The following is a 13,516-nucleotide window of genomic DNA, read 5'->3' as shown; positions in this document are numbered from 1 at the left end:
TTTTGTTACTGTTATGAATTGTAATGTAAATATCTGATATGCAGGGTATCTGATGTGTGACCCTTGTGAAAGGGCCATTCAACCCCCAAAGGGGTCATGACCCACAGGTTGAGAACCGCTGCTCTAGGCCCTTGGCTAGGCTCACATCTGTGTGGTTCCCCGCTTGCTCGAGAACAGTCAAGGCTTTCCAGGATCAAAGGGCCTAAATCCAAATTCAGTTTAATAGACACTCAAGTATCAAGTGCTAATGGAACCATTCCTTCCATGGTATTTCTCCCTCGCCTTCTTTTTAGAGAAATAGTATCTTAGCCAGGCAGTGGTGCTGCAGATCTTTGATCCTAGCACCCAGGAGGCAGAAGCAAGTAGATCTCTGTGAGTTCGAGGCCAGCCTGGTCTACAGAACGAGTTCCAGCACAGCCGGGGCTACAGAAAGAGACCCTATCTTGAAAAAGAAAGGGGCCGGGGCCCTCAGGACCGGAGAGGTGGCTCCGTGGTTATGAGCTAATGCTGTTCTTGCAGAGGACCTGAGTTTGATTCCCAACACACAAATCAGACAGATCACAATCTCCTGTAACCTGAGTTCCCCAGGGGATCTAACACCTAAGGTCTCTATGGGTAACTGTACTTGTGTGCACATACACATAATTATAAATAACAAAGAGATCTTTAAAAAAGAAGAGTCTCACCCTGTAGTCCAGGCTAACTTGGAATTCCTGATCCTCCTGCCTCAGCCTTGAGTGCTAGGATTTCAAGTGTACAGCACCATACCCCACTTCCCACTTTATCTTCCAGTACTTTTGTCAGTGTGCCCTGTTCTCATACAGCTAGCAAACCTGCCCATCTCTGAGTCTTCGTTGGTCTTCTTCCCATGCCTGGAAGCAACCTTTTTAAAAACAAAACAAAAAACAAAAAACAAAAACAAAAAACAAAAACAAAAAACAAAACTTGGTTTTTTGAGACAGGGTTTCTCTGTATAGCCCCGGCTGTCCTGGAACTCACTCTGTAGACCAGGCTGGCCTCAAACTCAGAAATCTGCCTGCCTCTGCCTCCCAAGGGCTGGGACTAAAGGCGCCTGGAAGCATCTTGATCCTACTCCCAATTCACTGCTATCAAAAGCTGTCTATCTCCCCATGTGTGCCACGGCCCATTGTTTCCTAGAAGCGTGCATTAACACTCAGCTGGAAGATCTCTCTTCTGAGCCTGCACGACATTTCTGTGGCCCTTTCCTGGCCCTATAAGCACATGGCACCTTGTCTCCATCTCCAATGCCAACCCAATACCCCAGGCTTCCTAACAGGATAACCCTAAGCCATGGTTTCTGTATTAGCAACATCCAAGTGCCATAGAAATGGCTGACCCACACGTAACAGTAAGGCAGTCAATGTTAATGGGTCAAATGACACTTCCTTCCATCTAGAGATATTTTTGTCTGTCTCTTGTTTCTTTCTGGGTAGGGGAGCAGAGTCTGGTGCCCCGGGATGGCCTCGAACTTGCTGTGTGGCTAAGGGATGATCTTGAACTCCAACCGCCACCTTTGGGTGCAGGGATTGCAGGCATGCGCCACCACACCCGGTCCACGCAGCTCCAGAGGCTGAACCCGACCGAGGTTTCAGTCTGCTATCGCTCTGGTCTGAAGAACATTTGTTTTTATTTAAAAATCTTCCCATGGTGAGGGGAGGGAAGAAGTCCCAGGTGGGCTGAAGCAACTTTCCCTTTTTCCCTGACAGGATTTGTGTAGATCCACTGCTCTCCCTGTTATAAAGAGGGAGACGTTGGCCACTACAGATAAGATTAGCCAGTATTATCCTTGCTAAGCCTTCGTTCACAGACCAAACTCTGTCTTCTGAATTCCTCTGCGATATGAACCTTTATTGTAAATCCCTCAGGGTATTTCCGGCTGCCACTGAAGACTTGCTTGCCCCCTTCCATTCTACTTTGATCAAAGATGACAGAAGTAGAGCCCTGCCTGATTCACTCACACAGCTTCGAATCTGAAGCAGAGGTAAGCCCCAGCCCGGAGCTCGACAACAGAGCAAGCTTGATTATAAACCAGCGGATCATAGCACGCTGGGGACCTATTGGGCCTGTTCCTACCTACAAAGCGGAGATAACGCTAGTCAGTCGCCTCCCAAGGTTATTGAGATGTTAAATTAGATAGTACGCAAGTTAGTGCCCAGCAGAGTGACTGGCATGAATTAACTGAGCCAATTCTCCCTCTTGTTCCTCCAATGGCATTGGAGCTTCTGGGTTCCTAAGGGTTTTCTCTAGCTTCTCCTAAATTATACTAAGGTAGAAACAGGCAGGGAATTTGGAGCAGCTTGGAAATTGCCAAAGGAAGATGCCAGAGAGAAATATTAGACATATGCCTGTGCACATGTATGTGTGCACGCATGCACTTACCTTGTTAAGGTTTTGGTTTTTACTGTCTATTGTAATGCTAAGTGCTGGTCCCCAAGACCTGGAGTCAGCACATTGCCCCTGGGGCCCTGCCCCCGAGTTAACTCTGATTGGTGAATAAAGATGCTGACAGCCAATATCTGGGCAGAAGACACGTAGGTGGGGTTGAGGTGAGGGCTTGCAAGGGAGGTCACCACAAGAAGGGAGAGAGGGAAAAGAAGCCTCGATGGAATAGGAGAGACACCATAGCCCAAGGGCCAAGAAACATGGCTCAGAGGGCGGCCCAACTGGGTTAAGAGCAGCCCAGGTGGAACATATTAAATAGTAAGTGATAACTCGGGGTTATCGAAAGTCGATTCTATCAGCATGGAGGGTACACAGCTGCCCCGCTATTGCGCTGCCTAAGGCATATTTAAAAACATAAAGGCTGAGTGTGTATTTCATCTGGGAACATAAATGGTCTAAAGTGGGTAGAAACCCTTGCTGGGATTTTTGATATTTATTACTACATTATTGTATACAAGTATATATGTCTTCGCTACTGTCTATAATGTACTACATCATTTCACCTCGTATCTAGCCCCTAAAGAGCTAGGCTCCTTATTTAATTGTCCAGTGTGTGTATGTGTGTATGTGTGTGTGTGTGTGTGTGTGTGTGTTTGTATTTTCATGTGCCTGAGAGCTGGGATGAAAGGACACCCAGCCCTTCTGCCTTTTATATCTTAGAAACAACAGTTTGCTTCCTCACAGCAGCCTCTCTGACACCTCTTCCTTCTCTGCTCAGGAACAGTTAGAGCCATCTCTCGTGTGTCTGGCATTGGAGGGCCTCCATGGCTATTCCCCCACAGAACTCAGGCTCATTTCCCTGCCTGGGCTGATGTGCCGGTGTGAGAAACATGCAGGTTTGTGGGGGCTGGAGACATGGCTCAGCGGTTAAAAGCACTGACTGCTCTTCCAGAGGTCCTGAGTTCAATTCCCAGCAACCACATGGTGGATCACAACCATCTGTAATGGAATCCAATGCCCTCTTTGGGTGTGTCTGAAGTCAGCTACAGTGTACTCATATATCTAAGATAAATAAATATATTTTTAAAAAAAGATGCGTGTTTGTGGCACATTTTATTGTTGCTCTGTTGTCTAGAGCAGGAGTTTCTGGGATGCCCACCCTCTCTAAACATGGCTGAAGGCTCTGACAGTCCTTTACCAGGTTTGGTAACCCCTCTCTGAGAATCTCAAGTGAGGAGTTGATTACGTATAAGAACATGCAGGGGCCTGGGCTTTTCTTCAAATCTTGCCTTGGTGTTTAGCTAAATTGGTGTTTTCGTAGCAGGTAGAGGCAGAGACAAGATGTTGGGGAAGCCTGTGGTTAAAGATGAAGGCTTAGGAGATGTAATATGACCTTGGACAAGCCACTTAGCCACTCTGAGTCCTGAGTCTCTCCCCTGTAGGAAGTGACATAAACAAACACCTCAGAGTGCCCCCCTAAACCATCTTATAGGGTGGTTATATGACCAAAGAATATAGTACAGTACATATCTTGTCATGGGCACACAGGCTGCAGTGGGCATGAGCCCACCAAGGCAGACTGAGGGCAAGCTGTCTGGTGGTCCGTTGAGCAACTTTCCTACGAAAAAAAGGTTCCGGTTTATTTTTAATACCTTCACAGTTGTGTTTGCCTCAAACTTGAAAGCTTTGGTCTGTCCGTTCTCCAGGTACACCTTGAGCACGTTGGGCATACAAAGCAGAGAGTTCCCCTGGACAACACAAGAGCAGTGTTATTTTGCTGACATATTCTTCTGGCATACCAATCCCTAGCTGCCTGGCACAGCAGTCCCTAGGTGCCTAGCGCTGCCAGTTTTGGTGAGCTAATTGCTGCTTTTTAGCATTTGGGACTTTCTCCAGGGGGATAGAATTGATTTGTCCAGGAAAATGAAGGAGAGCCACTCACTGTGGTGGGTAGTAGGGAAGGAAGGGTGTCTTGTCCTGTCAGAGCACCACAGGAGCCCCTCAGTGGCTCACAGCTTTTCACTGGTGTAATCGACTGAAGGGACACAATTTCAAAAATGATGTCTGGCTAGGCGTTGATGCATGCCTTTAATGCCAGCACTTGGGAGCCAGAACCAGGTGGATCTCTGAGTTATAGGCCAGCCTGGTCTACATAGCAAGTTCCAGGATAGCCAGTGCTACACAGAGAAACCATGTTTTGAAAAACCTACAAACAAGCGCTGACTGGTATCTGTGCTCTTTACATGGGGCCTTCCCTTCCTTGTGGGGCTGGCATGGAGTGAGGGTGGAGTAGAGCTGGAATGAATCCTTAGAGCACCCCCACCCTACCCCCACCCCCAATGCTATTGCTGTAGCTCTCTACAGTGATACACCAAGGGGCAGAGAGGGATGCCCTGCACTCCCCTGACCCCACCCATCACCTCTAAGGCACCCTGCCACTCTTCCAGGGCTTTGGGAGTCAGAGGAATAGAGCTAGTCTTTAGTAACTCCATGCCAGTCAGGATTCCTAGGAGCAAGGCAGCATTTGGGGGTGGGAGGCAGGTCCCCCCCAGGGTCTGAATTGAGCTGAAATTTAGAACTGGCATCCTGCAGAACTAGGGAGAAATTCTCCGGCTTCCTTACAGCCCTTTGAACCAGGACCGGCTTTATGTGTCTCAGTGGGCAGAAAGCCCAACGGGGCAAAGAAGTTCATTCCCTTCTGGTCTGCCTCCAACACACCTGACGGCATTCTCCGTGAGAATCTAGTCTTCTAAGTATGTAATAGCCGTGCTTAGCTTAACGGTTTTGTTTTGGTTTGGATACAGTGTTTTTATTTATGGAGGTAAGGTTGGATACAGTGTTATTTATGGAGGTAAGGGTCCTGGGTGCCTTTTTGTTACATGACACAAGCTAAAATCATCTGAGAAGAGGAACCTCAGTTGAGAAAACGCCTCCATCCAGATTGCCTGTAGACAAGTCTCTAGGGCATTTTCTTGGTTAATTATCTGAGTAGGAGGCCCATTAGCCTCCCCCTCCCCACACCACCACAGGTGGCCCTCAAGTGTATAGGAACACAGGCTTGGCAAGCCGACTGAAGAAACTTGACAGTAAGCAGTGCTCCTCCATAGCCTCTGCTCCTGGCTCCAGGTTCCTGCCCTGGGTTTCTGCTCTGACTTCTCTCAGTGATGGAGTTATAAACGAAAATAAACTCTTTCCTCTCCCAGTTTTATGGTATTTAATCAGAGCCACGGAAACCCTAACTAAGACGAGCTCTGATACCAAATCACACTCAGCCAGGAAGTGGGATGTTATTTTGAGTTTCTGGCTCTGGGTGTAAAAAAAAAAAATCTCATTTTGAATTTCCCACTTGGGGCTTTTCTCCTTGGTACATTATAATTTGTGATTTACAAGGCTTAAAAAAATACAGCCTAACATCATAGAGCTCCCACCATTTATTTTTCTTTAAAGCTTCTCTCAATGTTTGTCTAAATTTCAACATAAATTTTAGAGAGCTGAAAAAAAAACCAGACTATGCACAATTCTATATTCTTTTATTTTTACCCAACATTTTATATATGATTTTAATGTAGACTTACTATTCATTATTGCAAGGCTTTAATGTATCCTAAGGAACTGAAATAACCAGGTCTCTATTCTAGACACACAGCGTCTTTCTGGTTTTTGGCTATTTAAAATACTGATACTACAAGCTATCTTTACTCTATGTATTTCTTGCTTTTAAATCTCTCTATATTCTATATTTATACTGGTGAGATGTCTGAGCCATATTTCACGGGAGATACTAACTTGCATCTGTTTTCACCTCCTCCATGAGCTTATGAACTCTTTTACAAAGCCACAGTGGATGCATGACCGGAACCCTTCTCAGCACCCAGGCTGACATTTTTTATTTATTTATTTTTTTTGATTTGTGCTCATTCACTAATGAGCTGGCAGCTCACCACTTCATCACTTAGTAACAGTTTTCCTCTTTGCCTCTTTAACTGTGAGCCAAGTCAGACGCATTTCCAAAGCTGGGTTTTACTAGAGTAATCTAAAGTGATGAGCACCCCCAGAGCTGTCTTCTTCTCATTTTTAAGGGAAGCTTAATCAGCTTTTAAGCACTCTGAGGATGGAGCAGCAGGTCACATCGAGGAGCACTCCCTGGCTTGGCTGCCTCTCCCTGAACAGCTGGTGCAGATGCCTATTCTTGGAGCCCCAATCTGCAAGTTCCTCAGACACTATTGGGGCACACTGTCTCCTAAATTGCCCATCCCCACCAAAACTCTTACCCAGTTCAGTATAGCCTGACTTTTTTTTTTTAATTAGACATGTTCTTTATTTACATTTCAAATGTTACCCCCTTTCCTGGTTTCCCCTTCAAATACCCCCTATCCCCTTCCTCCTCCCCCTGCTCCCCAATCCACCCACTCCCACTTCCTGGCCCTGGCATTCCCCTACACTGGGGCACAGAGCCTTCACAGGACCACAGGCCTCTCCTCCCATTTATGTCTGACTAGGCCATCCTCTGCTACATATGCAGCTAGAGCCATGAGTCCCACCAGTCTATTCTTTGGTTGGTGGTTCAGTCCTTGGGAGCTCTGGGGTTACTGGTTAGTTCATATTGTTGTTCCTCCTATGGGGTTGCAAACCACTTCAGCTCCTTGGGTACTTTCTCTAGCTCATTCATGGGGGACCCTGTGCTCCATCCAATGGACGGCTGTGAGCCTCCACTTCTGTGTTTGTCAGGCTCTGGCAGAGCCTCTCAGGAGACAGCTATATCAGGCTCCTGTCAACAAGCACTTGTTGGCATCCACTGTTTGGGTTTAAAACGTGTCCTCCTCTTGGGCTTTCAGAACAGATAGGAGGGGATGAGGGATGAGGGTCTTTTTTAAAGCGACAGAGCGGGTTACCTGGTCCATACCTGTTGGGACTTATGCTTTCTGTCCCGAGCTGCTGCTTCTCCTCACTACTCAGCATGTACGCTACTCTGCAGTGTGCGAGCCTCCTGCTTCTTAGCCTTTTGGCTAAGATTAAGTGAATGCACATGTCGAATCTAAATTTAATCTTCAGAGAGGTTCAATCCATTTTCACAAGTATGGACACCCAAGAGATTCAAATCATTGCTGACAGGCAGTGTCCCAGGTTTACCCTGATTGATTGATTAGGCCTCCTCGGGCCCCTTCCTGAACAAGCCTTTTTCTCTCAGGTCTCACTGAAGATGTGCTCTGTCGTGTAGCAGGGCAGAGAGAAAATAAGGCTTTTATATGTGGACCCGCTGAACTGATTAAATCCTTTGTTTAAATGGCCATGGAGCCCAGTCCTTCAATTTCTCTGGATGACAAGAAGTTTTGACTTGAAAATTTTAAAAATCTCATACTGATTGATGGATGGCAAAAGTCTCCAGCCATTTTATAACTTATGAGTAAATGTGTCTCTTATCAACAAATCCTTATTTAAAACATCAGTCTCAAGATAGGAAATGGCTCTGTGGTTAAGAACGCTTGTTGTGCCGGGCAGTGGTGGCACACGCCTTTAATCCCAGCACTTGGGAGGCAGAGGCAGGCAGATTTCTGAGTTCGAGGCCAGCCTGGTCTACAGAGTGAGTTCCAGGACAGCCAGGGCTACACAGAGAAACCCTGTCTGGAAAAAAAAAAAAAAAAAAAGAAAAGAAAAGAAAAAGAAAAAAAAAAGAACACTTGTTGCTCTGAGTTCAATTCTCTGTATCCACAGGGTGCTTCTAACTGTTAACTCCAGCTTCAGGGGATCCAGTGCTCTCTTCTGACTTCCCTCCCCCTCTCCCCCTCCCCCTCCCCTCCCCCTCCCTCCCCCTCCTCCTTCTTCTTCTTCCTCCCCCCCCTCAGCTTCTCTCTCTCTCCCTCCCCCTCTCTCTCTCCCTCTCTCTCTCTCTCTCTCTCTCTCACACACACACATAAATAAAAGATAAAAATAACCCTTAAAGCAATCCATCTGAAGGCTCAGATTCCCCTTAACAAACATGTCTTTTCACAGCATCCCCGCCTTCTCCCATCAACCCTGGGTCTTTCTGTATCAAAAATGAGTAGAGAGCATAACCAGGAAAAACAAAAGAAGTGGTGTCACAGAGACCCAGGCTCCTGCCTCTTCTTGCTGTGTGCTTTAGCAGTTACTTCTCTTACTCTCTCTAAGCCTCTGTTTCTTCTTGTGCTACAATTCCTCTGCAGGACAGAAGGACCAGGCACAGACAAGGTTTAAAGTGGGTAACAGAGGTTCAGTAAGATGGTGGACTCTTATCAGCCGACGTTAAATTAAAAAAAAAAAAAAAGAAAGAAATCCCAGCTACTACCACCATTGTTTAGCAACATATTACTATTTCCTTTCAAGGGACTAGTAAACCCATTCATAATAAGTACTGGAATCTCCAGGCCTATCACAGCAGGCGCGGGGAGTTGGTGTGTAGCAGGCAGCCACATTTAGGACTTGTTCCTCACCCAGCCTTGGGCCGGGGCTCCCCCAGCTTCCCTTGTCCTCCAGAGAAGCACACTAAGCCTCCAGCAAATGTCTGTCACTCCCACTACATCCTTTCTGAAGATTCCAGAGTTGTGGTGAGGTACACACTAGAAGACAGCTTGCCCACTTCAGCAAGAACCGCCATCTCTAGCTTCAGACGCACCTGACTGTGCCCACTGACCAGTACTTCCTCAGCAAAGTGCACCTTCACGGGGTTGCTCTTCAGCCGGGCCCGCTTCTCCTCAGTCAAGAAGGATGACTTGGGGACTCCCTGAAAAATAGTAGCGTACTTTGGAACAGTACTTTCATAAAAGCATCTACATCTTTTTACTTCTTACACACACACACACACACACACACACACACACACTCACGGTTGCTATGGACTCAGTAAAGTGCACACAGAAGGAGGGCACTCTATTTAAAGATTTCTTTTCCTAGGATCTAAGGAGTCCACTAGACAATGTTCTTGTGTCTTTCCGTTTGGAAATTCCAATCTGTAGTGAACCAATGGTGACAAAGTGAGACAAAGAGGGCTGGAGAGGAAACCTAAGTCCCAAGTTCTACTTCACAAGTTGTGAAAATGTCCAACACAAATTCCTATGAATGGAAGCATGTGTGTGTGTGTGTGTGTGTGTGTGTACCCATGGGTGCATGCACACATGCATGTATTAGGACTTCAGGTCCTAGCTTCTGGGTATCAAAGCCTAATCCCAAGCCCTTTTGGTCTTTGTGCATGTACCTGTACTTAAACACACACACACACACACACACACACACACACACACACACACACGACACGACAGAAACACACAGACAGACACATACACATAAATAAACTTTAAAATCACTATATGATCAGCCAGGCAGTGGTGTGCACACCTTTAATCTCAGCCCTCGGAAGGTAGAGGCAGGCAAATCTCTGAGTTTGAAGCCAACCTGGTCTACAGAGTGAGTTCCAGGACAGCCAGGGCTACACAGAGAAATCCTAACTGGAGAAAAACAAAGAATCAACCAACCTCACCCACCTGTCCCTCATCAGCCCCCAGAAACAAAACAAAACAAAATTCCTCCCTAAACTGCATAACTTTGGCTGTCTTTCAGCTTCTCTGAATTTCAGGGTTTTCATCCATACACTAGGAGCTAGACAGCACTCCCAGAAACTTTGGTCTGTGTGAATTGTGACTGGCCTCTCTTGACTGTTGTCTTCTGGTATTCTCTTTCTCCAGAAGTAAAAAGACTCATATTAGCTGGTATGATTAGATAGTAAACCATTATGGATGGCTTCAGGTCGAACTGTGACATTTGAGCAATGTCTTATACGAACGAGACCAGCAGGGCATGGTCTTCCTGCCCAACAGACTATTTCCTGGCCAGCATCCCACATTCCCTTCACCACTCCAGCCAGGCTTTTAGGCCAGCCTTTAGGATGTCTGTATGTATAAGAGTCCCAAGATGGTGCTCCGAGCCATGTTCTATATAGCTGAGGGAAGAGATCTGTAACAGCATTGGGGAACTTTCTGGAAGCCAAGTTCATGGACTTAGATATCAACACACCAATGCAATGCATGACGTCCATAAAATGAACAATGGCCCTGACATTTTAATAAGAAGAAACTGTGGCGTTACTTGGCACGACTGGGCATACAACTGTGATTTGCCAACTCAGAGACATAGCTCACTTTCAGGCCATGAGAATTACCAAGACTTGAGCATGAGAGGGAAGCACAGCTCTGTTCCCATGCAGACACTCTGGGTTTTCCAATCTGAAAGAATAAGTGAACTAGGAAAAGAAGGAGTTGAAATCCGAAGTTATGAGCTCAAGGCTCCGATCCAGGTGAATCTAGGGGCTTGCGGAACTGGAATATGGCACAGTTGGCACTGCCCAAGATCAGAGAAGGGAAGACACACTTACAGACAGCCAACATCAAGTTCCCCACAACAAACATGAACGATTCAAAAAAAAAAAAAAAAAAAAAAAACCACACACACACTGGAAGAAAGCCTGTTGTTAACTCTTGGTATAGAGATGAGCAGGGAGCTTCCAACATCGATCACTGATGACTAAGGAGTCAGCAAGGACAAGTCAGAGCCGAGCAAGTTCAGTTTTCTTTTGAAGACAGAATTCCAGAGACAGACCAGGGTCCTGTGGACATGTCAGAATTCCTTCCTTCTTGCAAAGAATTTAATAATCTCTCCCACAATCCCCCTGCGGAGAAAGCTGCATGCAGAGCCAGTAGGTGGATTCAGCAATGGTTTAATCTGCACTCAAAATAGTTCTGGTTTCTTTTCTCTTTTTCTTTTCCTGTCCTTTCCTGTGCGAGGGATCAAACCCAGGGCCTCATTCCTGTTAAGACAAGGGAGTTGCCACTGAGTTAAGTAGCTTAAGCTCCCTCTGGCTGAACCCTTATGGTTGATATCTAGCAATGCCTGAGATGAAGGCAGAGGAAGAAATTTATAGGCAGAACTGTAAGAGGCCATCAGGTGCCAAGCAACAGATATTGAACAAGATCCTTGCGAATCAGAAGCTCTGAGTCAGAGGCTGGGAAAACCAAGAGCAAGTCTAAGAGAGCACAGGGGGCGGGGCTGTCAACACAGCACAGCGACAGAGTGGAGAGTGAGAGAGTGTTCACAGCAATAGGCAACCAGTCACTCAGAGGATAGAGCAACCAAGGGCAGAGCAGAAGAGAGACACAGAGAGCAGGCATTTCCAGCAACCCATCCCTGTTTCTCATGCTAGGGAGGGCAATCCCCTGAGCGTTCGGCTGAGAGCTGAAACGTTAAAGAAAATTAGCTGGCTGAGAACTAGAAAGGAAGGAGCTCTGAGAAGAGGAGGCTCCTTGACAAGAAAGGAGGCTGATGATAGCTGGCATCTATACAAATACGCCTTTCAGCCTCAGGACTATAAAAGCACAGCAGGCCAAAACACCGGGCCAAGCTACATGACCTGACATGGATTAATAGGAAGAGTGACTCTGAGGATTTAAAAAAAAAAAAAAAATCAATTGGCCAAGCAAGGGATGGGGGACTCAGCCTGGAAGCTATTCATTTGAAAACCGGCTCAGTATTTCACTGACCACAAGTATCACCCAAGCCAACAGTGTGACTGGCCTTGCCAAGTGGGAATCCAACCCTGAGCTCCACCAGCATTTCTGGTGCACACCAGAAGCAACCCTTCATTCCCGGGGCACTCTTTGGGTGGAAGTGTGGACCTTTCTGGGTGCCACCATTTGCAAGGGTCACCGAAATTATAGTCCATCCAGAAACCCATTGGCAGAGTGGGAAGTATGAGGAATAACTTCAGCTGGAAGTTGGGAGAGCCATGCTGTCAGATCTCAGAGTAGCTATCTCAGACAAGGGAGGCCATTATGAACTAGGACAGTCACTGAGAGTTATAAGGAAATAGGATCTGTCACCTTTGGAACCATGGAACTGGCTGCTTTGAGAACGAACACTCCATCATCTGTCATGGAAAAGCCCAACTCATGGGCCCCACGGCAGCCTCTTTGCTTTCACATCTGCACATTAGCACTGCAAACCAGGCAGCCCAGCATCTGTAACATGCTGCAAGCCAGGATCTCCTGGATTTGTGACATGCTACAAACTACTTCCGCAAGTGCACTGATTTTTTTTTAAAGGAATCATTTGGAGGATATGAACTACTCTTTTTCCTAGGACTTCTGAGCCCTTCCTGGGTTTACTGATAAAAAAAAAAATGTGTGTTTTTGCTGCAGAGTTAGCACTTGGAAATATTAGGGTAAAAAATGTTGCTGGTCAAGAGAATGGAATCTCTGGCCTGGGTGGACCGCTAAGTTCCAGTTGAGCTGGTGGTTCAATCTGTCTGGCTAAGAGACACCCAGGAAAGTAGGGGGTGGGGAGGTTAGGGGGCTTGCCCCAAGCCACACTAATGAGGTAGGTGGAATAATTAGCTCTTTAATGAGATACAGTTCTTTTTCCCTCCCAGAATCCCCGCCCCTAGTGCGACAGCTCACTGGAGGCAACCTTGTGAGGTTGGAGATCTGCCCACTTTTCTGAATTATAAAGAACATGATGTTTTCTTTCCCCCTTTTCTAAGCAGGCTTCTTTAACACCTCGGCCTTCCCTGGTTCTCTTACTCTTTCTCGAAAGTCTCCCGCCCTGCCCCGGCACTGGCTGCCTGCCTTGCATGTGAGTTCCACGCGGGCTTGGGTGGCACGGTGTCCCTTTCTCTCCTCCTTACCCTTCTCTTAGACAGGCTGAACTTTAGAGCCTGCTTGCCCCAGGGCTCTGCTTTTAAACTCTAATAAAACTGTCCTTGGGCTTCCAACGGAGTCCATTCTTAAACTCTCGTATTAATGAAACGAAGAACTCCAAAGGGGACATCCCCTTTAGGAAAAGAATCTTTAAAAAAAAAATGGCTAGTTGAAAAGTTATTTCATATTTCTGCAGTGCCCTTGCCAAGGGTGACTCAGTGTCACTTCATGAAAACGGTGGGGTGCCTGAAGGTCAAACAGCATCATCTCAGAAAGTGTGGGCTCAGGAGTCTGATCCCTCGGGAATAAGCCCATCCCCCTGAACCCGGTGCCACACAGTGCGCCGTGTGGCCACAGCATCCGTGACCTGCAAAGGTGGGAATGGTGAATGAGTCTTTTCTACTCTGTGTGAT

At 46.7% G+C, this 13,516-nt stretch overlaps 1 protein-coding gene across 6 annotated transcripts in view; it reads right to left on the bottom strand.

The window, feature by feature from the left end:
* Positions 1-13,516, bottom strand: part of Frmpd1 (FERM and PDZ domain containing 1) — a 101,517-nt gene that overhangs the window by 19,953 nt on the left and 68,048 nt on the right. For all 6 annotated transcript variants that reach the window (XM_006538176.4, NM_001081172.2, XM_006538178.3 and 3 more), the window contains exons 6-7: positions 9,035-9,142; positions 4,056-4,151 (exon numbers count right to left, since the gene is read on the bottom strand). In XM_006538176.4, the coding sequence (XP_006538239.1) occupies positions 4,056-4,151; positions 9,035-9,142 (204 nt within the window). The remainder of the gene's footprint in view (positions 1-4,055; positions 4,152-9,034; positions 9,143-13,516) is intronic.

This window comes from Mus musculus, chromosome 4 (assembly GCF_000001635.26).
Source record: "Mus musculus strain C57BL/6J chromosome 4, GRCm38.p6 C57BL/6J".
In the NCBI taxonomy this organism is placed as follows: domain Eukaryota; kingdom Metazoa; phylum Chordata; class Mammalia; order Rodentia; family Muridae; genus Mus; species Mus musculus.
The sequence above is the reverse complement of the archived record's forward strand: the minus strand, read 5'-3'. Positions and strand labels throughout refer to the sequence as shown.